At 40.3% G+C, this 23,425-nt stretch overlaps 1 protein-coding gene and 1 long non-coding RNA gene across 3 annotated transcripts in view; both read right to left on the reverse strand.

The window, feature by feature from the left end:
- Positions 1 to 5,354, reverse strand: part of LOC121526700 (G patch domain-containing protein 2-like) — a 40,021-nt gene extending 34,667 nt beyond the window's left edge. For both annotated transcript variants that reach the window (XR_005993332.1, XM_041813388.1), the window contains exons 1-2: positions 5,198 to 5,354; positions 2,955 to 3,611 (exon numbers count right to left, since the gene is read on the reverse strand). Coding sequence is in view for 1 of the 2 variants with exons in the window: in XM_041813388.1 (XP_041669322.1) it covers positions 2,955 to 3,607 (653 nt within the window). In the remaining variant the exon portion in view is untranslated. The remainder of the gene's footprint in view (positions 1 to 2,954; positions 3,612 to 5,197) is intronic.
- A 2,652-nt stretch (positions 5,355 to 8,006) lies between these two features.
- Positions 8,007 to 23,399, reverse strand: LOC121526750. The gene is made up of 4 exons (XR_005993338.1): positions 23,294 to 23,399; positions 22,624 to 22,678; positions 20,012 to 20,160; positions 8,007 to 8,226 (listed from the first exon to the last, which is right to left on the reverse strand). It is a non-coding gene; the product is annotated as an uncharacterized LOC121526750 (long non-coding RNA).
- Between the last annotated feature and the right edge of the window lie 26 nt (positions 23,400 to 23,425).

Raw genomic sequence — 23,425 nt, forward strand, 5'->3', positions numbered from 1 at the left:
GGACTGATGTAATCAAAACTGTGAGCCTGAATGTGTGAATAAGACTGCAGTGTTTCGGCCATTGGCTGCATCTTGTAATTGGCGAGTTTTCATGTAGGTAAGCGTTATTTTTATTTGTAAAAAATTGTCCATGAAGTCTTCTTTTTTTTTTTTAAGATTTATTTTTGGGCTTTTCCTGTCTTTAATTGATAGGGGAGGACAGTGGATAGAATTGGAGACAACTGAATTTGAACCCAGGCCGCCAGTGTACATGGGTGGCGGCTTAGACTGCTAGGCCATCTGCATGCCCTTGTCCATGAAGTATTTTTCAGCTAACCTGATATTGATTTTACCCATTCTGCATACAAATTAATGATCAACTAATTATCAGTCTGACTGATATTAATGTTGATATGTGGCATTTGGCCAAATATCAGTATCTGCATTTTATTTTAACGATAACTGAAAAAGTTAATTTATCAAAAGGTGTGCTACACTGGTTCCACTGCAAAGTTTGTCTTCCCCTCTGGCTTTATTTTTATTCCTCACAGCCTCAACAAATTAATCTATACAACAAAATCTGACTGGATAGATGTCACATGAGCACTGTCAGATCAGCAATCAAGCCTGGACACCACTGGCACAGTGAGCGTATGCCATCACCTTAAGTTTTCCTGTTTCTATCGTGTTGCTTTGTGCTGTTTCTCATGCTTATAAAGCTAGGGCTACATTGTTTCATTTCCTTCATTTTTTGATCATGCAATTTTGCTTTTCCCACATTAAGTACATTTTGTATATAATAATAAACGCATATCGGTTTCAAATATCGGTCATTGTTTTCACGCACTACCAAAAATTAGTATCCATATCGACCCTGAAAAACCCATATCAGTCAAACCATAATATAAATGATAAAAAATCCAATACAGGTACATCTCAAAAAACAGAATATCATGAAAAAGTTTTATATTTTTTGTCACTCATTTCAGAAAGTGAAACCCATATATTATATAGACTCATTACACTTTGAGTGAAATATTTCAAGTCTTCATTTCTTGAAATGTTGATGATTATGGCTTACAGATAATGAAAACCCAAATTCAGTGTCTCAGAAAATTTGAATATTACATAAGATCAATAAGAAAAGGATACTTTAAACAGAAATGTCAGGATTCTGAAAAGTATGTTCATTTTTATGCCTTCAATACTTGGTTGGGCCTCCTTTTGCATGAATTACTGCATCAATGCGGTGTGGCATGGAGGCGATCAGCCTGTGGCACTGCTCAGGTGTAATGAAAGCCCAGGTTGCTTTGATAGCAGCCATCAGGTCATCTGCATTGTTGGGTCTGGTGTCTCTCATCTTCCTCTTGACAATACCCCATAGATTCTCTATTCAGGTCAGGCCAGTTTGCTGGCCAATCAAGCACAGTAACACCATGGTCAGTGAACCAGCTTTTGGTACCTTTGGCAGTGCGAGCAGGTGCCAAGTCCTGCTGAAAAATTAAATCAGCATCTCTATAAATGCTTGTCAGCAGAAGGAAGCATGAAGTGCTTTAAAATGTCCTGGTAGATGGCTGCATTGACTGTGGACTTCATTAAAACACAGTGGACCAACACCAGCAGATGCCATGGCAGCCCAAATCATCACTGACTGTGGAAACGTCACACTGGACTTGAAGCCATATGGATTCTGTGACTTTCCACTCTTCCTCCAGACTCTGTGACCTTGACCTAAATGACATGCAAAATGTAGTTTCATCTGAAAAGAGGACTTTGGACCACTGAGCAACAGTCCAGTTCTTTTTCTCCACAGCCCAGGTAAGACGCCTCTGACGTTGTCTCTGGTTCAGGAGTGGCTTGACACGAGGAATGCCACATTTGTAGCATTTGGATTTTCATTATCTGTAAGCCATAATCATCAAAATTTCAAGAAATAAAGGCCTGAAATATTTCACTCTATGTGAAATAAGTCTAAATAATGTATGGGTTTCACTTTCTGAAATGAGTGATGAAAAATATTGAACTTTTTCATGTTATTCTAATTTTTTGAGATGTTCCTGTAGAAGGGTCTATTGTTAATCATCACACTGGTGTCATTTTTATGCAACACAGGGCTAGACGCTTTGGTGTTGATGGTTTATATTTGCCAGACAAAATAGTCTCCTCTCTGCGGCCTGTTACAGCCAGGATTAGTTTTACTAAATAAAATGCACACAAGAGGGTGCACTCTGGGACACTGGGACAGGCCCAGCTTTAATTACCCAGCTCAAGACAGGAATTCATTTCAAAACAAATCAATAGCACACCAACTCACTTATTTATTTGTGACAATATTTCTCGAAAGGAAATAATGAGCTGGCAGATGCCCGGAGGCATAACTATCAAAGATCCCTCCCTGGTGATCATTTCAGCTATAGGAGATGAAGATGAAGGGACTCTATCATTCATTTTTAATGTCAGCTCAATACTTTAAAGTGGACTGGTATGATTGTGATACTTTCTTTCTTTTTTTTTTGGTTTGGTTGAGGACAGGCTGAATATTGACAAGTGGCTCCATGAAGACAGGCAGTATAGATCATCTTAAATGTCGCCTTGTTTAATTGCTTCTGTCTGATAGTAGTTATGCCCATGACTTTTATGTTACGGGTTTAACTGCCTTTGTAACTTTCAATTTAAAGGGTAAAAAGGGCTTTTAGAGGTTTGAGCCCCTTCTCCGGCATGCTTTTAATCTTGACTCTTTAAACAATGATGAGGTTAACATTTGGCTGCTGAATTACTGTAAGTCAAAGTTAGACATTTGGAAGCTGCAACTGCTTATTTTCCGCACATAATGTTTCTAATATCTGTCTATAAACATGTACTGTTGCCAAATGGGGTGTGTTTTTTTCTGTATTTTAATGAATGAGGTTTGAGTTTCAGAGATAAAACTAAAAGAGGAGAAAATCACAAATACATATCCTCAAATTCAACATTACCCCTCAGACAGATTTTCATCCGCAGCATCTCGATGTTCCTTGGTCATCTTCCTCTTCCAGCACTCATTTCCCATCCGTCTCCCTCCCTCAGTCTGACGGTCAGCTCTCACCCAACCATCAGTCCTCTTCTTTGACCCTGACAGTTGCCGAATCCTAGAAGACCTGTGTCTCCGCCTCCTATCTACACCTGAAACCCTCAACTTCTGCTGCAATGTAACTGTGATGTCCGAGGTCATCCGTTTGACCTTTCTCCGTCTCCTAAGCTGCCGTCCTGGATTGTTTTCAGTAAAGGAGTCAGACTCGGGCCAGGAGGGCTGTCTAGTCCTGACTGGGCCTCTCATAGCAGAGCGCCATCGGCTAGATGAGGTCACATCATCAGAGTCACTGCAGTTTGCCACTGAGACAGCGATGGTTGAAGAAGAGTTGTCCCTGTATGCTCTAGCCTCGTCCAAGCTGGACTCTGAGGCCTCAATCCAGTATCGTCTGTGCTCCAGTGAATAGAGGGTGGATTCACGGCAGCGCTTGCGGCCTCTGCGACGGCGGATCTGCCGGCGTCGCTGCAGTGGACTCAGGACCATTTCCTCCCATAGCTTTCTCTGCTCTGAGGGCTGCTCCAGAGCTGACACCAGGTCCTGCACCAGCTCATCCATCATGGTGCTGGAAACCAAAGACATAAGATACCTTACAATGGATCTAAGTCATGACAAGAACAAAGTTGAACACAAGATATGATGCTACATTAAAATCAAGTTTCCACCACCTTAGCTAAGTGCAAAGTTTTATTTGTTTTTGAGCATATTTAGATAACCTGACACATCAGATTGACTAATATATATATATACACCCATTGCATGAATATATTGCCAATTCATCTGGGAAACCTCCCATACAAAGCATTTGGAAAGGGCAGGACTATTTGAATGATGTGCATGAGGCAAATAAACTTTTCAAGCTCAACACAACATATGAGGTTGATCAGATGAAGCCCACAGGAGAAGTCGGGCTCAAGTGGACCCTGCATCTCTTCTTGTCCACCAAAAATATCATAGAAATACACCTACTTTAAATTTTATGAGATGCCCAAGATACCTTTTTTGGTGGATCTAGATAATATAGGTACACCTACTACACCTTATATAACAATCCTTGGTCGAACATGCTGCAGTAAGGCCCCTGACAATAGCTAATTTATTCGTTTAAATCCAAAAATTTAAAATAACAAACTCCTGGGCACCAGTTTAGCTCAGGTAGAAGAGCAGGTGCCCATGTACAAAGGCAGTAGTCCTCAATGCACTGGTCACAGGAATGGCTACTGGTCTTGGTGCTGTTTGGTGCATGTCTTCCCCCACTCTCTCATCCCATATTTCCTGTCTCTCTGTAGCTATCCTATCCAAATAAAGGCAAAAGACCCCTGAAAAATCTCACAACCAATAAGAATTTAAAAAAATAATAACAATAGCCATTTTTTATGGTACAGGTCCAAGAGACGACAAATTAGCATCTAGATTGGACAAGGTCATTTTTAATTTTCTCTGATGGTAGAAGTAGTGGTAAGATTTTAAGATTTTACACACTTCTAATAGATTTAAAGTGAGGGCAATGCTGGGGGTGGGCGTGCTGGGATGATAGCAACTTCAAATTACGAGCAGGCATTTCATCCGCAATAAGAGCTACCTCTTTGCACAAACAGGCCTACATTTCTGTGCATTGCTGTTGAACCTTAATTTAAGATGACATATCCAACAGGCTAATCTCTAAACAATAAGACCCTAATATTGATTACTCAATCGATAGTCTACCGATAAACGACTTTAAACATTTCCCGTTCTTATCTTCTGCAGTTGTAATCCATAGAGTCGGGAATGACTGTGTACCTCTACAATAGCATGTGAGCTAATATTTACGGTACATTTTGCTCTGTAAATACAAAATTGTATCCACACAATAAGCTTCTTCATAACTTAATGAAAAAGCTCCTTGTACGCTGTGTAGCATCCCTGCAGGGCTACAACAGCAGAGCTAGGCTGAGCTGTGTGCAGGCTGTTACATAACAACATCTTTACACGTGAGCTCAGCACAAGGGCAGCATGAACGCACACACCTTTCTCTTGTTAACTATCTAGGCCACAAACACACGGTTTCCACATCATTTTTACAAGAATAACGTTCCTTAGATATAGGTCTTTATAAATATGTTAGAATTATGTAACTGTGGCAACACAGTCCACTGTTTGAGCACTCACCAGTCGCAGCTTGTCTTGTTTTGTTTCGGCACAGCTGGGACAGCAGACGCACTTCCGCCCTGTGCTCCAGCCAATCAGAAGTCTGCTCGTCTCTGTGACGCTCCTGCAAAACATCCCAGCTCTTCGGCGGAGTGTTACGTGCAGATAAGGACCAAAATTTGTGTGTTCTTCAGATAAATTGTTTAAATTTCCCCCCAGTGACAACAAGGCTTAGAAAACAAGCCAGTATGCAGTTTTCTATATTTACCCGTAGAGCGTCGTAGTTTTTTTTCCAGTCATACCGACCGTACAGTATCACTTGTTGTAAACCCCCGCAAATAAAAAAATAACTTGTTTACTTAAAATGACATGTACTAGTTTATTTCCTCTGATATAATAATATAATACTACATTAAGTTTTCTGAGTTGTTTTCCCCTTTGATTTAGGGGGACTTTGAAATGATTATTTGTTTTAATTCAGATTAAATAGTGTAAAACACTCAAACAAGAGGGCAAATCATAAAGAAATAACCATTTCACTTGAAATGTTAGAGATTTTAATTGTCACTGGATCCTCTTCAGACCTAGTTTTCCAGTTCAAGAAATATTTGACACAGTTTGTAAAAAACTTCTGTGTTTATCTGTTGTATCTTTAAAGGTTGGATAACATACTCAGTATTCACCCCCTGGGATGTTTTATGGGGGGGGCTTTAATGTCAAAGTCAAACAGATTTCTACAAAGTAATTTCAATTGAAAATATGTAATACAGATGACAGCACAAATATTCTCTGTCCTAATTCAACAGAGATCTAGCTGTCTCACAATTAGTGAAATTGGGATCACCTGAGTGCAGTGAATGTGTCTCAAGTGATTTTAGTCTAAAGACACCTGTGTCTGGAAGGTCCAGTAACTGGTTAATCAGTACTCCTGGCTACCATTACATCATGAAGACAAAAGAACATGCCATTCAACTCAGATCAAAGGTTATTGGAAAGTACAAGTCAGAGATAGATACAAAAACATTTCCAAGGCACTGAACATCCCTGGAGTTCAGTTAAATCCATCATCAGGAAATGGAAGGAATATGGCACGTCAATCTGTCTACTTCAGGCCGTCCTCACTGAGTTACCATGCAAGAAGGCCACACGTTTCAGCAGCTGAATTGGGAGAAACTCTGCATACAACAACTGTTGACCTGGCTTTTCACCTGTCAAAGCTTTTTGGGAGTTGCAAAGAGAAAGCCACTGTTGAAGAAAACTCAGATTAAATCTCGACTAGAATTCGCAAAAAGGCATGTGGGAGACTCCATGGTCAAGTGGAAGAAAAATCTTTGATCTGATGAGACCAAAATGAGCTCTTTGACTATTAGACAAGACACTTTACGTGGCAAACACCAATCCCTGTACATCACCACAAAAACACCATCTCCACTGTGAAGTATGATGGTGGCAGCATCATGCTGTGGAGATGCTTCTCGCAGCCGACCATGGAAGGCTTGTAAAGGTAGAGGGTAAAATGAATTTGGCAAAATATAGGAAAATCTTGGAGGACAATCTTATTCAGTCTGCAAGAATTTCAGCTTGATAGAAGATTTATTTTCCAGCAAGACAATGACCTGAAGATCACAGCGACAGCTACACAGAAATGGTTTAAAGACAACAAGGTGAATGTTCTGGAGTGGCCAAGTCAAAGCCCAGACTTCAGTCCAATAGAGAATTTGTGGCTGGACTTGAATAAGGCTGTTCACACCTGATCCCTATGCAACTTGACAGAGCCAGAGCAGTTTTGCAAAAAGAATGCAGTAAATTTTCAGTATGTACAAGCCTTATTGAAGCCTATCCACATAGACTCAGTGCTAAAGGTGTATCTACTAAATGCTGACTTGAAGGTGGTGAAAATGTATGCAGTTACCTTTTTTAAACGTGATTTATTTTTATTAAACTGACATTAATTTGTAGAAATCTATTTTCACTCTGACATTTATATTTTTTTGTCAAAAGGAACCAAATTGTATTGACCGTGATTGATTCATAAAATCAATAAAATGTTCATCATCAAAGGGAGTGGATACTTTTTTATAGGCACTGTATTTTTCATTCTTCACAGAGTATACTCACCTCTAAATTCCCTTTCTTAGAATGGCTTTGTTATGCATCATCCCAAGAACTTCTAGGAATTATGGAATAGTTCACTCAAAATGCATACACATGTAGTTGTCTTAGTCTATAGTTGGTTCACCCTGAAGCAGAAGGGTGAATCGACAATTAGTGGATATTTAAGGCCCATTTTTAGGAGTAAAAATATGCTAGATGTTCCTACATGTCTTTGTTTGTAACACAGAGCGGTTATCCTTTGCCGAATTGGTCGCTTCAAAAGCAAAGAAAGAGTATACCCACTTCTCTAGGCACCACTACACCACTGATTATACTGTAAGTTAAACTTTCAATAAACCCATCCAATGAAAGCTATTTTGCCAAGCTGTAATAAAAATCAAAAGACAAAGTTCTACCTTGTGAACTAATCTACATGTATGTAAAATATAAGTGACAAGGTGTAATCTTCAGATGAAACACAGCCCCATGTAGAAGTTATGATTAGTTGTAGATTACATTAATTCTATTACCTCTGAACCTTTTAAAACAATAGTGTATTAATAAATGTTTTATATGTAACAACTGTCAGTAATGAACAATTGTCTCTCAAAGCTGCAGTGTAGCTGAATGAAACAGAAAGTCATTTAGCACTTCTTTCATCTCTCAGATGAAGGCAGCCCAAATAATAAAAAATAAAAGTCTGTGAAAACGAGCACAAAAGCCATTTAATCGCTCTCATCTTCCTCTTAATAACTGCAAATTTCCCCTTGGGCCCCTGGGAGAGGGCCTCTCTGTGCCTCTGCCACCTTATCTGTCGCGTCCATATTTCAGCGTGCTGAGCGGCTCCCTCAGTACCCAGCCCCCGGCCTCCTCTCGTCGGGGCCTGTGGGGAAGTTGGGCTCCTGGGCCCGCCATTGTTCTGGCCTGGGTGGAAAGTCCGGGGAGAGTCCTGAAAGCTGAAGAGAGGGAATATTAAAAAAAAACTTGAGCCACTGCTTCATTAAGTGGGAGCCCTTCTCAAGCAAACATATCTGAAACGGCCCCTTTTCAGAAGCGGTAATTAGCAATTTGGAAACCTTGCCCCCTCAGGATATACAGTTTCAATTTAGTCAGCAGCTTTAGATTCTTTGGCACTTAATATTCATTGTTTCTCCCATCTTCCCAATTTCTCGACGTACATTGTCTAGTCTTTCACTGGTGATAAAGTGTTTTATCTTTCATGTAATTCTTCTTTTCAATGAGCCCTTTAGCAAGAGAAGTTAATTTTTATAAATAATTTTCAAAGGGATTTGTGGAGAATGTGACGGGTGTGATAGCAAAGTGCTCTTCAGGAAGTGCCAGGCTGAATATCATACAGAGCGTGGGCTTGATTGATTAGGCCTGGCTGTAAATAGTGAATAAGAAAAGTTTCTGCAACTTACAAAGAAGTTTTAACTGTGGAAAATCCTCCTGGACTAATGACATGGATCCCTGAGAAAAATATACTCAAATTTTAATGGCAAAACTTGATAAAAGTGATAAACACAGACCTTCATCAAGGTAAAAAAAAAAATAGTTTAAAAAAGCTTTATAATTGACACTGCCTCTTTATTACGGTGTTAAATTGTTTACCCATATTCTACAGTTACTGACTTATTAAAACTGGCATGGTAAACCTTTTGCATAGGTTTAATGGCAAATGTTTGCAAACTGCTTATTAAGCCGAGCCACATATTGCACCTCAGGGGGGCCAGACTGACACTTATCTCTGCCACCATGGAGCCTTTGTTTCAAAACGCTACCACTTCCATTCATTTCCAATCAGCATTGTCTAATAGAAATAATTGATTTTTGCCTCTTCTCCACAAATGAAAAACGCTTGTGATTAAACATTTTGTCTCTAAATCTAAATTCCAAGATTGTCATCAACACTTGAGAAAAAAGGGGAACTCATTAAAGCAAAAAAGGGAGAAAAAGAAGTAGCTAAGATGTGAAAAGAGGAGGCAGGGAATGAAATAATGAATGGAGTCCGAGTGAGCTATCTTTCCCAGGCAGAGCGCCACTAGGGATGCAAACTCTCAGCCACCAGAAATGAGCTACCTATCTGTGAAAAGAGTGACTGCTCCATCCTATTTGATTTGGCTCTCCTATCATCTCTTAAGAAGATGTCAGCCTTGCTTCTTCTATTGCTCTGAGCTTTTATCAACCCGGAGACGATTTCCCTGCAAAAAAAAGAGGGGGGGGGGGCGCATTTCAGTGCCTTTCAGGGAGCAACACTAAAGAATAAGTGTTATGCGATAAAAAGGGGGTTGTTAAATAGATCTGTCTATTTGTATGGTAATAATGATCGCTTAAAGACTCACGGCTCCGTGACTTGTAGAACAAGGAAACAAATCTGTATTCAGGTGTTGTGTTAACACGACTCTCCCAACGACCTTGTGAAACTTTCATACAGTAAAAAATGAGTTGGATTCCTGAGTTTTTTTCCCTCTTTATTTGGCTCATTCTTTTCCCTGTCCTTTCAAAACAGAGGAGACCCTGCACGGAACAAAGCTGCCCAGCTCAAACTACTACAGCTCTCTGCACTTCTAATGATCTCTGTCAGAGTTTTTATTGACTGATGTAGACCTGATTGGGCTTTTAAATGCAGTAAAGAGTATTTAATACAGTCAACTGCAAGGAAGTCACAACAGAGGACCTGGAAATTACACATACTTGGATGCATTTGATATGATGGGTTTCAATCCCTGACTTGTACTTCGTATCAGGCACAGCTCATGGGCAATACACACATTTACAACTGTTTCAACAAAGATCAATAAGTGATTACAACCCCTCTCTACAGGTGCATCTAAAGAAAACTAGAATATCATGAAAAAGGTTTTTTTTTTAAGTTTTTTTTTTAAGTGACATGTTTCAATACTTTTTGTGTTTTAATGTTGATGATTACGGCTTAAAGCTAATGAAAATTAAAACTCCAATATCTTAAAGTATTAGAATATCACAAAACATCCATGAAAAAAGAGGAATTATAATACAGAAATGTTGACCTTCTAGAAAATGATGTTCATTTATGCACTCAGTAACTGGTTGGCTCCTTTTGCACAATTACTGCATCTATGTGATGTGGCATTGAGCCAATCAGTCTGTGGCACTGCTGAGGTGTTATAAAGCTCAAGCTGCTCTGATAGCAGCCTTTAGCTTGTCTGTATTGAGTCTGGTGTCTCTCATCTTCCTCTTGACATTTCCCCAGAGATTCTCTGTAGGGTTCAGGTCAGTTGGCTGGCCAATCAAGCACAGTAATACTGTGGTCAGCAAACCAGTTTCTGGTAGTGTTGGCTTCCCTATGGGCAGGTCACAAGTCCTGATGGACAAGGAAATCAGTATCTCCATAAAGCTTCTCAGCAGATGGAAGCATGAAGGTCTCTAAAATGTTCTGGTGGGCTGCTGACAGCATTGACTCTGGACATGATAAAGAACAGCGGACCAACACCAATACCAAACCATCACTGACAGTGGAAAATGAAAACACCTGATTTCTAACACCTTGGTTTCTGTGCCTCTCAGATCTTCCTCCAGACTCTGGGACCTTGGTTTTCAAATGAAATTCAAAATTTACTTTAATCTGGAACAGGACTTTGGACCACTAAGTAATGGTCCTTAGCCCAGGTGAGAAGTTAATAATGTTGTCTGTGGTTCAAGATTGGCTTGACACCTAGGAACACGACACCTGTAGTCCATTCCCTGGACACGTCTATGTGTGGTGGATTTTGATAAACTGGTTCTAGACTCATTCCACTCCTTGTGAAGATCCCCAGAGTTCTTGAATTTGCCTTGTTTGACAATCCTCTGAAGGCAGAGCTCCTCTGTAACACCTGTGCTCTTTTTCTTACCACACTTTAACCTTCCAGTCAACTTACCATGGATACGCTTTGATACAGCCTCTGAGAACAGCCTGCCCTTTCATCAGTGACCTTCTGTGGCTTACCCTCTTCGTTGAGGGAGTCAGTGATAGTCTCTGGACAATAGTCAGGTCAGCATTCTTCCCCATGATTGCAGTTGTGTGGACTGAACAGAGTTAGAGAATGAAGGCTCACGAAACCTTTGCAAATTGGACTTTTCAACAATATTCAGAAAAGGAACCTTTGCTATAGCAGATTTTATCTGCAACGCCTGGGAGAAAAGGCAGAGTGTTTACTACTGAGCTGGGAAAAGATCACACAACTTTGTAATTGTTATAAATTTATCTTAAAATACAGCAAATGTATTTCTGGTGTCTTACAAACCCATGAGGGTTGGGCACTTTTTGTGCATGACATGTAAATAAAGTACAATCAATCAATCAATCTATTCCAATATTTTGAGATACTAGATTTTTGATTTTCGTGAGCTGCAATCATCAACATTAAATAAAAGTCTTGAATTTTTTTACTTTGAATGAGACGAATCGACAATAAGATAACTTTCTAAAGTAAATCACAGGATAAAATGAGCTTTTAACTGACAAGAAAAATGTTTTGCACCTTACTGTAATGCATTCATCATTATATAATGATTATGACTGTTCCTTAAGAAAAGAAAATAATTAAATGGCATGACAAAAATAAACCAAATCCAAACTATAAGTTCAAAATGTGAGCTAGACATCTAACATACATAAATTGATCCTCAATTTCTTTCCATATTATTTGTAAACCTCCTTTTATAAGCAACACATCCCCCCAACAAACGCAAACTTTGTCCCCTTTTTAACCATTAAATTAAAGCATTAATTTCCTTTAAACAGACCATATCTAACCCTCTTTAAATACCTGGATATAGACATAAGTCTGTCAAAGAGTTAATTATTTAATATTAAAAATGTGAGAAAAAAAAGAAAAGAAAAAAATTGAGGAAAATGTCTACATGTAGATGGGTAAAATAGGTGAAATGCTATCTTTTGGTAAACTGTATCAATACTACTTTCCGTATCTTGTGTTTTGTTTTTAAGGTCTGTAAATGCAACACAGTTACACACGAGAAACATCAAATGAGACAGAAATAACATTTAAAGATTTTTTTTAAAGACAAATTCTTCAAAGTGTAGGCTAATCACTCTTCAACTTCCTACAAAATCATCATTATGTTCAATTTGTGCTTTTCCTCAGCACTGCATTGCTCTCCATGATGTGTGCTTTTGAACGGAGGAGGAAGAGGAGGTTGCAGACTAAATAGGGCTCAGGTTGATTAGCATGCTCACTCTGGCTGATTAATCAGCCTCTGTAAGGTGGAAAGAAGCACCATTTAAGTCTGATTAGGGCCAGAATCCACAGGTAACATCCACAGAGGAACTCTGCAACGTTCGTGTAACCCCACCACTTTTACATCACATATTTCACTAAAAACACACCTGCTCCATGTAGGTAAGGTATGGTATGTTTGCATTTAGATTTGATAATGGTAGGGAAAATAAATCAAAAATGAAATCCCAGTCAGTTGAGACTTTTTTCACCAGATAAAGCAAATTATTGAAAGCTAAATAAGATTGAAACCCTCAGTAATGGAGCTCTTCTTTTTCACAAGATTTAGGCTCTTCAGAAAGAGCTATCACCAAAAAACACAAAGCTAGAACAGTGGTCCTCAACTGGTGGGTTGGGACCCAAAAGTGGGTCACAGAGCTGTTTTTTAGAAAGATTTAGAAAAAGTTAGTGACATAAAGTCTATGATGCATGGAAGTCCTGAGGGGACATACACCCATATATTTGATTTTACTGTCAACATGCCTTCATCTCCCATTAAAATGGGTGTTAAGACTGAGTCATATTTACTACTGTATTGTTGATTTGTGCATTCGTGTGTGTTATTGTTAGAGAGGATCGGTTTAAAGTCTTTAATTCACTGATTAAAAAAATAGTCCCACCTGTGTCGCTAAGGGTATTTTTTACCCCTTTAAATCCCATTAAAAACACATTTTTTGAATACACTACCATTGCAGTGTTGTATGTTTTTTTTTTCAAATCAAGGTAGTAATTGTAAAAATAATCTGTTGCCGCAGCCCTTCTACAACTGGTTTTTACATTTTTATTAAATTTATCTCAGAGATGGCAAAGTCCAAAACAAAAACTGGTAACCAAACTTACTCAGGTTTTGTTCAGTAACAGCTAAGACAGACTTTATGCAAAGTTGCTGTGACATTTGAACTGAGTGAGTTTTACATTAGAGCAATATGACTCTTTCAAACTGGAGAGGGAACACCCATCAACCAGAGGACATTCACTCTTTTTATCAGGTACACTTCATTCTGAGTGGAGCTAGACCAAAGTGTGGCTTTAACTCTCCCCCACTTAAAGAACCAAAGTTAACACATTTTTGTTTGGTCTTATGTGAGAGTCTTTCTTTTTTACAGCCAGGAGTATTTCCTGTTTTTTCACTTTTTCTTCAGTAAACAAAAGGACATCTCTGCTGGTTCAAGCTCCCACTTTCCTGCGTTTGAGTGTTTAAGGTTCACCCACACCTCCTGCTATTGTCCAGCCCTACAGCCAGCGATTGGCTCCAGTGGCCTTCCTCAGCCTGGTCACCCGTTTCCATTTATCTACTGGGATAACTATAAAAATCTGTCAGGAGCAGGGTGGGTTTTCTCGCTCAGCTCAGCCTGGCTGGCAGATTGAGAGCCCCCTGTAATGCACAAGTCTGTTTTTATTATTCTTGCTGGGGGAACACTATTTCATCAAGTGCATGATTCCACAGAGGAGAGGAGATAGCCACGGCACGGCTATATTTCTTCCAATCAAACATACCAAGGGGAAAAAATGAGTGGGTGCCATCAAATCCCAGAATAATGCTGCCAGATTTTATGTAAAAAGAAGGACTGATGGACAAATACAGGAAGGCAAGACAAGTTTAATGACGTGTGTTCAGGAGCTGAGATTGGAAAACTGACAGAGAAAAGCAGCCTCTTTGCCGGAATATAAATTGTTGTGCGCTGTAAAAAGGCTTTTATCTGGAGTGAATATGGGACGAAATACACAGGTCAGGGTTAAGTCATTTTCTCCGGCAAGTTAAGCGAATAATGAAGGCGAGCCCGCGCAGAGAGGAGCACTGCTACTGCCAGTTTGTCTTCATTTATTATGCCAAATCTCATGATTTTGGCGTTGGCGCAGTGAGTGCTCTGGCGCGCACCGGTGGACGACATATCGCTTAATTTACACAAGGTAATGAAAGCAGGGAATGGGAGGACAAAACAATTTACCTGCTGACACGGGAAGAAGTGATTTGCGAACATGGGGGGTGAGCGAAAGAGCAGGCAGAGGGCCAGGGCCAAAGGGGTGGAAGAGGAGCACAGATAGGGATGAGGGGGAGAAAAGAAGGAGAGAGGGGGGAGGCAGGAGAGAATAAAGGAGAGGGGAAAAACAAAAGGATAAAACTGAGGGAGAGGCTTCAACCCCTGCTCGTCAGGTGATGATGACGGCTTCAATGAGGCAACAGTAAACTCAGTCTCCCCCTTCCCCACTGACACACAAATACACACACACTCGCAATCAGGAGGCGAAATTGACCTCAAATCTGGAGGGTCTGTGCTGACAAGGCCCTTGTTTTACTCCTCCTTCCCCAACAATTGTAATCACTTATCAGAGAGCCACTTGTGAGACAGGGATGGGCAGCTTTAACATCACTCTGGAGCTGCAACAGGTATTTTTGACCAAGAGACCAAATCTGTCTCTTCTGTCCGACAGCAAAATTTTGCTGACCAGTGAATAATTTAGTTTGGATCATTTTAGTAACGGAGTTCTCTGCCAGAAAGATGTCTCCAACAAGCATTAGTATTCTGTGTCCTAATACGAGGTATGGCCATTAAATATTTTCTGCACTCTGAGTAGGGATGGGAATCGAGAACCGGGAAGTTGAGAACTGGTTTCAAATGGTTCAAGCCATCATCATCATTTATGTTTAATCTCAACGATTCCCTTATCAGTGCCTTACTTCCACATGCCTTGAAAAACAGCCTCGTGACAGGCAGTCAGTGAAGTGAACAAGAACAGTGAAGCTGAGGAAACAAACATGGTGGTCAGTCACAAAAACAGGCTGGCAAGCGGTCAAAAGTGTGGCTTCAATATACAAAAAATGACACGAGCAGCGCAACGTGAAACGTCTGTTGAACAGTGATTTTATGCAAGACATGGATCTTTTTGCCAAAAAACAGTTAATTTGGCACAAGATATTTCATTTCTACATGCCCAGAGATGTAGGACCAGAGACTATAGCATTATATTTATTTTAAGGTTTTATCTGGTAAAAAACAACACTAGGATTGTATTCTAATTCAAGTTCAGAGATTGAAAAATCCAGAGGTCATTTTGTTTTAACCAACCAGAAAAAAAAGTAAATGTTCTAGCTGGGCAAACGTTCGTCAGGGATTCTGCTAGCACTTTGGCTAATGCGTCCCCAAGCTTGCAAAATTAAACGTGATTAATATAGATTAAAAATGAATGTTATTTGATCATGATTAATCTAAATTAATCCACAGCAACCCTGTGATTAATCTGATTAAAAATCTTAATCATTTGACAGCACTAGTTCTAGCATGTTCTCCTTCCTATCACCTGATGGTTCACATTTTTAGTTATCAGAACTGTTTATCATAGCCAGTAGTTGAAGTGTGCTTGTCATTGACTCTCACTGAAGGTGGCATATATCTTGTTCAGTATTCAGAGAGAAAAACATATGTAGTCTTTTTCCAAAATGAAAATTAACAAAAAAGGAATCGATAAGGTAATTGATAAAGAATTGAATCGATAAGCAGAGTCTACAATGACATTAATATCACTAAAATCTTATCAATTCCCATCCCTACTAATGAGAATAAACTATGTGGTTCACAGTTATGCCCAGTGTTATATATAAAAGGTTGAGTTTTCACACACAGCTGCTGTAAGTTTCCAATAATTGACGTCTTTAGTTCACTGCTGATTGAAGTGCACGTTTTTTCTAAGGTGTTGGAAAATGATTAGCTCAAAGATGAGCATTACATTACTTTAAATTTTTGGTAAAACTAAACAAAATAGCAGCTGAATCTTTTGGTACATTAACTGAGGTGTAAGGGGAACACGTAATGTCACGTGCACATGTGTTTGAATGGCATGAAAGATTTTGTGAAGGCAGAGAGGATTACCAAGACGATGAATGCTCTGGCACCTGTGCACATCAAAAACTTCTGAAAACATTCAATAAGTTAAACAAATTGTTTGAAATGACTGATGACTCAGTATAAGAGTTTTAGCACAAATGATCTCATTGATAAAGAGACAGTTCAGCAAATTTAGAATGATCAAAAGGAAAAACACAAGCAAGAGACATTTGGAACAAACTGAAAGAAACCCAAAAGTTTTGTGAGGAGTGATGCACTGTGATGGGACTTGGATCTTTCAATACAATTCAGAGACAAAACATCAGTCAATGCATTGGAAAACACCAACGTCACCAAGGATGAAAAAAAGCACAACAAAGCAAGTTCAAATTCAAGGCCACGTTGATTGTTTTCTTTGACATTAAAGGTTTAATTTTGGGGGAGTGGGATCCAATAGGGTCAGCAGTTAATCATCACTATAACAAACAGGTGCTAAAAAAAACTGAAGTCAGAAGAAAGAGACCACAGTTGTGGAAAAATGGTTTCATCCTTCATGAAGACAACACACCAGCTCACACTGTGCTCTTGGTAAACTGATCATCCACCCTATTCACCAGATCTAGCACCCTGTGTCTTCTTTTCTTTGCCTAAGATCAAATCTGTGGTCAGAGGAGCACATTTTGAGTCTGTGTCAGAAGTTAAAAATAGAACGACTGAGGTTCTGAGACAACGGTCTGAAGCAGACCTACTGCTCTCATTTCATCAGTGGAAGACCTGAATGCAGCTCTGTGTTGATGCAGAAGGAGAGCATACTGAAGGAGAAAGACAAAATGTTTATGTTTATGTTCAATAAAATTGCATTAATGCATTAGTCTCACTTTTTTAATAGCCATACCCTGTACACGGCAATCACAGTCAAAGAAGTTACCAACCACACAAATAATCCAGATCTAATTATAGCCAATCACTCTACAGCATTGATGGATGCATTGGGAAAGAGCATGACTGGTCATTCAGCTGATGGCCTTCAGCAGAATAGAAAAGAGTCTGGCCGAGACTCCCTGACAATACGGCTGGAGCAGCTCTGTAATTTTCCAATCACTGGCCCTTCAGGCCGGCTGCTCCTTAGGGCAGTAAGATCAGATGAGCGCCGGCATGTTCTTTTCTAAGAGTCCGAACTCTATTTGTCTGCTCGCAGGAACAAAAACAATCAAGGAGCGGAGAGAGAGAGATAGAGGGGCAAACCAGCTTTTTGGTCTCTCTGGAGAGGGGCCAAAGACAGAGCTGGCGTGTGGGGAGCTGAGTGGGGTGACACAGATAACCGAGGCCCCCTCTCCCCCCACCTGCCCCGCTGTGGGTGGTTGGTTGTGGTGATGATGAACAGGGGAGGGGGATGCGGCTCAGCCCCAGGTCCCTGCTGTCAGGGCTCTCTACAGGACAAGACAGAGAGAGGAAGTGTCACTCTCGGCGGGCCTGCTGGGCCAACCTGGACTCTGCCGAGTCCTGCTGCTCGAGTCTTCACAACAAATCAAACACCATCACACCCGCCCCCTCCCCGAAACACGGCCACACACGCAGCCAGGCCTCTACCACTGTCTGGAAGAATGTGTTGGAAAATACAACCAGATTGTGAAGCACACTTCATCTGACTATCCTCCTTTGTCTGTTAAGTGTTTGTTGGATTTAGATTAATATTTTCAAGAAAAACTAGTCCTTGTTCTGGGGTTGTAAAGGGGGGCTCCTCTGTCCTCCTCCCTCCTCTGGCTGCAGCCTTCTCCACAGGCTTATTTCCTCTCACAATGAGAGGTGACAGTGAACAGTGGAACTCGTCAGTGTGAATAACACGCAGTCATGCTTGGTGAGACCCTCTGGTGGAGCACGACACGCACACTCGCACACATACACCAAGGCTCAAGGGCCCAGCAGTAGCGCCCTGTCAACCTCAGTGCACTGCCTTCCATTACAGCTTAACTGCAGACAAATTGAGCAATCTGAAGGGTTAAACCTGACACTTTGCCCATCTGACCTGTGTTTGTTGTACAGTAAAACCCCTCTCAGTGATGTAAAAACAGAAATGTACGAGTTCTTAATGAAGGCACCCAACATTACAGAGGTCAGAGTGACAATTTTCAAGTGTACAAACTCAGCTGAGCTCACATTTCTGTACCATCAGGCGTCCCTCAGCGATGTGCTGTTCTCTTGAGTCTTACCGTGTCCTTCAGTGGCACCTTATAAGAGCAGTCCATAACACAAGCAGTGGTCAGGCTTAATTTACCCACTTTCTCTGTCCACTGCCCCATCAGCATATAGTATCACATAACTGCTAATGGGCTAATGGAGGGAGGAGGGGGGAGGAAGGGGCTGGAGCGAGAGGAAGACAGTGATAGTTAGGGAAATGGAGCTCAGGTTCATCCAAACATTTAATAACTTATCCAATCCAGAGCGTTCACCTCTTACTGGGCTAATTATATCATTTAACTTGCCTGGAAGAAGATGGCCCGGTGTGGACGCTCTGTCTTACAGTGTCATCACATAATTATGACTTATGCCAGTGCGGCCTAGCAAGCTGGATGAAGTCAGCTTTCCATAAATTTTAATGATCACTTAGACAATACGGACATTCACAGAGCTTTGGCGGTATTAGAGGGGAAATGTGGGTGCGAGGAGTGCAGACACAAATGGAAGAGGTACAAGGAAGAGGAAAAGGCACGTCACAGGAAGCAGAAGTGGGAAATGTTTGGGGAAGGTGAGTTTAGACCTGGCAGACACTGCCGCTTTATCGTGTGAGATCAGGTTCTGTGGTCACTGGGCTGCTTAGAGGCCAGCGGCAGGCCTGTCTGAGGTCTGAGCACCTGAGGATAGTCTGCTTCAATGGAAAAAAACAGCAGCTGACACTCAATGCTTGTGGGCCAACTGCTGACATCATTCTACGAATAAAATGCACTGGACAGAGGGGGAAGAAATCCTGCTGCGTCTCATCTGGAAACATGATGCTTTGTTCCTCAGTGTAGCAGAAGTTTTTAATAACTTTCAGAAGTCAGGACAAAAAAAAGGAAAAGACCATAATTGTGGGGAACGAGACAGGGCATAATAAAAAGAGCTGACTGTCTTTTTTATAGCTGTAAAACGGCTAATTAGCCTGCAATGATTGATCATCATGGGAGGATGAGTTGGGAGGTTTAAGTCTCCTGGGGTTTAATAGTTTTCTGGTAAAATAATTTTATATTTCCAGTGTAATTAAGAAATTTCTGTGACCTTTGAAAGCTTTTAGTCAACTAAGGCTCTAAATACAATGCCAATAAATGTGACAATTATTGTAAGAAATCGCAGCCTAGCAGTAAATATTTGAGTGAAATCTTATACTACAGAAGAAGTAATATTGATTTCAAAATGCAGGTGGCCCAGACAGATATTATGAAGAAAGCAGAGCAGTCCAAAGAGAATCTGATCTCTCTTTCACTTAATATTAATGTCTGTTTTGTTGCTCTCCAGTTTCAGGAGGACCTAGCTCCTGCAGTGGAGGGATTGAATGACACAGATTACCTGTTTGGAAAGCCCCAGCAGACAGCTGATTGATAATGCATGACACAAAAATGTTTTTGTTTACCCACAGAAATGGCATCAAGCCGGGGTTCAGTTTCTTGTTTTTCTTCACAAACCTGATTCACCGGACAGGAGTGGATTGAGAGGAGAGTCGCGGGTCAGAAGGTCTCAGCTGGGACTCCACCGCGGCACCTGGCTCCATCTTTACCTTCTCGACTCAGGGGGGTCACCCACATCATATTCATCCCATTCAGTTTGTGTTGTCCTAAAGGGGATGTAACATGTAAACATAATCTCACACCACAATTTCATTCCTCCAGCAGCATTAGATTAGATTGAAACTTCCCTGCACACTTTCCCGAGGCTGTCAAATGAGCTGTCAGTCATGTGTCAGAGCTGGCCCCTGCTCATCTGCTCTAATACATCACACAGCCTTTTATACGGATCAGTATGAAGGGGACTCTCTACACAAACGCCAGCAGCTCCTCCGCTGGGACGCTGGGTGATTGATAACATTTCCCCAGCTCTTCACACTCATGCCCATTTGTATAGTTGGTTGGAGAAGGGGCCCCTGGTGTCCACTGACATCTACTGTGCCCATCACCGCCTCGCCGAGAACATGACATCAGCCTCGGAAAAACACGGCACCTCGCTCTGATACATGCCAGGAACGGGAAGCTTTCCATTCATAAAGTACAGTGTGACAGCCATTGACAGATCACTTGTACTACATAGTAATATTTGTATTTCTCCTCCAATGAAAGCAGCATGGAAAACTAGCCCAGGTGCCACTCGAAATTAAAGACGTCAGCCATTAAATCAACCACTTAACCTTCATATTATCACAGTGGATAAATGTTTATAGCTCATTAGTATGTGCGTACAGTTTTAATGCTTTCGAAATCAGCTGCTGACTCCAGTCTGAGTGTTGAGATCGCTGAGGGGAATCCTGAGCCTGTTTTTGTGTACCGTCATATTGGCATATTGGTCGAGCTAATGGCCACTTGGCACATAGACAGCTATCCATCGCAATCTCAGCCTCACTAATCCAATTGAGGCAACCTGCTTGGCAAGAGAGAGACTCATCTGTCTTTACTGTTCATTAATGGGGCTTCTCTTCGAGCTCAGAGCCCATTCACATTCCTTGGGATTGGAGTGAAAGCAAACCCCGTCACTAAAACACTGGATGTTTAATGGAGATGCAGCAGGAGGGGGGATATATAATCACTCCTGAGATACATAATCACTGCTGGTGGGGTTGAATATCTGAAAATATGAGACCTCCCAAAGGGATGAGCTACATATTTTCACGGACAGTATAAAAACACTTGCCTATGCAGGTATTTGATTCAGTTTTATATAACAACCACACTCCCTCTGTCCTGACTACAGAGCCTTATTGAGATTGTTTTTTCCTCTACATGGCAGGGCTTTATGTCTAGAGGTTGGATGATAATAATGTTTCTAATCTTGTTACATTGCACACAGAATTGTCTTCCATGTTAATGATGGGCCGGCCCCCTCCCTGCTCCACTGAGATGCTTACTTTCAATTTGTGTACTGTCATCTCCCCGCCATGCAGCTGAAATTGATGCACCCTCTTCCTTTTAATTAAATCAAAAAACAGTCGGGGTCTGGGCAGGTGGGGGTCCTGCTCCCATGTACAGCCATCACAAAGACCTGGCTGACTCCTGGATGAAGCAATGTTTCTCCTGTGTGAGTTGAACTCTATATTGTTTGTGCAGGGAAGTTATTGCATTTGTGAATTTAAATATTAGATTTTAAAATTTGAAGCAATAGTGGATTACATTAAGTTAAAGTGCTGTTTTTATCTGCTTTGGGGAAACTGTCATTACATTGATTTAAGTCAAAATACATGTGGACATCCTTCCCTGTAAATACAAAAATAAATACATGAGGAATAACAATCCTAGAAATCTTTCTTAGGTGGGTTTGCCCCCAGGCAGAGCTGCTGCCTGAGTCTAAGAAATGAGAGCGTAAAATTCCCACACATTAGAAGGCGGATAATTGGATTTCCTGTGTCCTGTACGGTGGGCGGTGTGGTTCCTGCAGCTGTGACATTATCAAGGTAACATAACCTGAAGGCTGCGGTGTAGCAGCACAGGCCCCGCAAGGCCTGTCCTCCAGTTCCACATCACTGCCTGCTTGGCTATTCATCCTGTGGACCCTGCAAATGAAATTATGGGAGGAAGAGCAAAGGACATTCTTTGGGAATTAATCCCATTTATGCCTAAACCCACTTCAGATTTTTATAGTGAGGGCCTCTTTAGATGTAAGACGCATTTACAATTAGACAAGGCCTTAGACAGATTGAAAGAAATAAAAGAAAGGACTGTGTTTGTTTGTTTGGCGGGTGATTTTAAATCACAGCTATAGAGAAATGCTCTGAGAAAATAAATAAATAAAAGTTATTTTTAAAAAACAGTTGTCTACAAATTTAACTTAAACTGGAGTTTAAATGTTTGATTTTGTTTTTTTTTTACAACAGCATGGATACAAATAGATAACCATGAAACCATGTGACTGTTACTGAGGGAGATAATACATGTAAACATCTTTTATAATACTGCTTAAAATCTAATGATTGTTTGATATGGGTGCATGAATCTGCAGTACATACAACAAAATTACCATGACTATTTTCATCACAATATAACCAGTTCCTTAAAATCATTAGTATGACAGTGGGTGCATTGTGATTACTTACTGGTTTGATAGCAGTCAAATATTATGCAGCACACTTTCCACACAGGTTTTGTTTTCTGTAACATACAAAAATATTACATTACTTTAAATAAATGTTATGTTTTACATGGTTTTGTTATGCTATCACATTTTTTTTTTACTAATTTACATTTAAAAAGACTTAATTTTAAACATCACTTGTAAAACTACTCTAAACGCCTCTAAAAAGGTTTTATATCTACATTCAACGTGCAACACATAATTCGTCAATTTCTAACAGTGCAACTACAAACCTAACGTGGCCAAAGAAAATAAGAAATATTAACCTTTATTGTAAAAATTTGAACCGGAAATGACGACGTTTTCCTGCGCTTATTTTCATATGAGAGCTTTTCTGTGAACAACCATGGGACTTACATGTCGGTATTACTAAACATTAAAATAGTAATAATAAGAAGAAGAAGAACAACAACTTTTAAATGTTTAATAAAAGCTTTGTGAATAGTATTCAACTTTGTGTAACATTTAGCATTAGACAATAGCAGTTTTTGCTAACTGCGTCAAACTGTCACAAAAATTAGCTCGTTGAATATCGAATAAGTCGTCAAAACTGTAATGAAATTTCACAACAGTAGCTATAAAGTTTGAAAAAGGTGTACTACTTTTCTTTTAATGTGTTTTTCACTTCCTACCTTTGATACAGATGCTCTAATTGTATTGTAATTTTGTTGTTATATTTATTTATCATATTTATTTTAACTCTATCAACCGTCAGAGCTCGAGGAAGCACCTGACATCAATTAGCCCCGTCTGTTTACTCTCGC

The sequence above is a fragment of the Cheilinus undulatus genome, linkage group 18 (genome assembly GCF_018320785.1).
Source record: "Cheilinus undulatus linkage group 18, ASM1832078v1, whole genome shotgun sequence".
Taxonomy (NCBI): domain Eukaryota; kingdom Metazoa; phylum Chordata; class Actinopteri; order Labriformes; family Labridae; genus Cheilinus; species Cheilinus undulatus.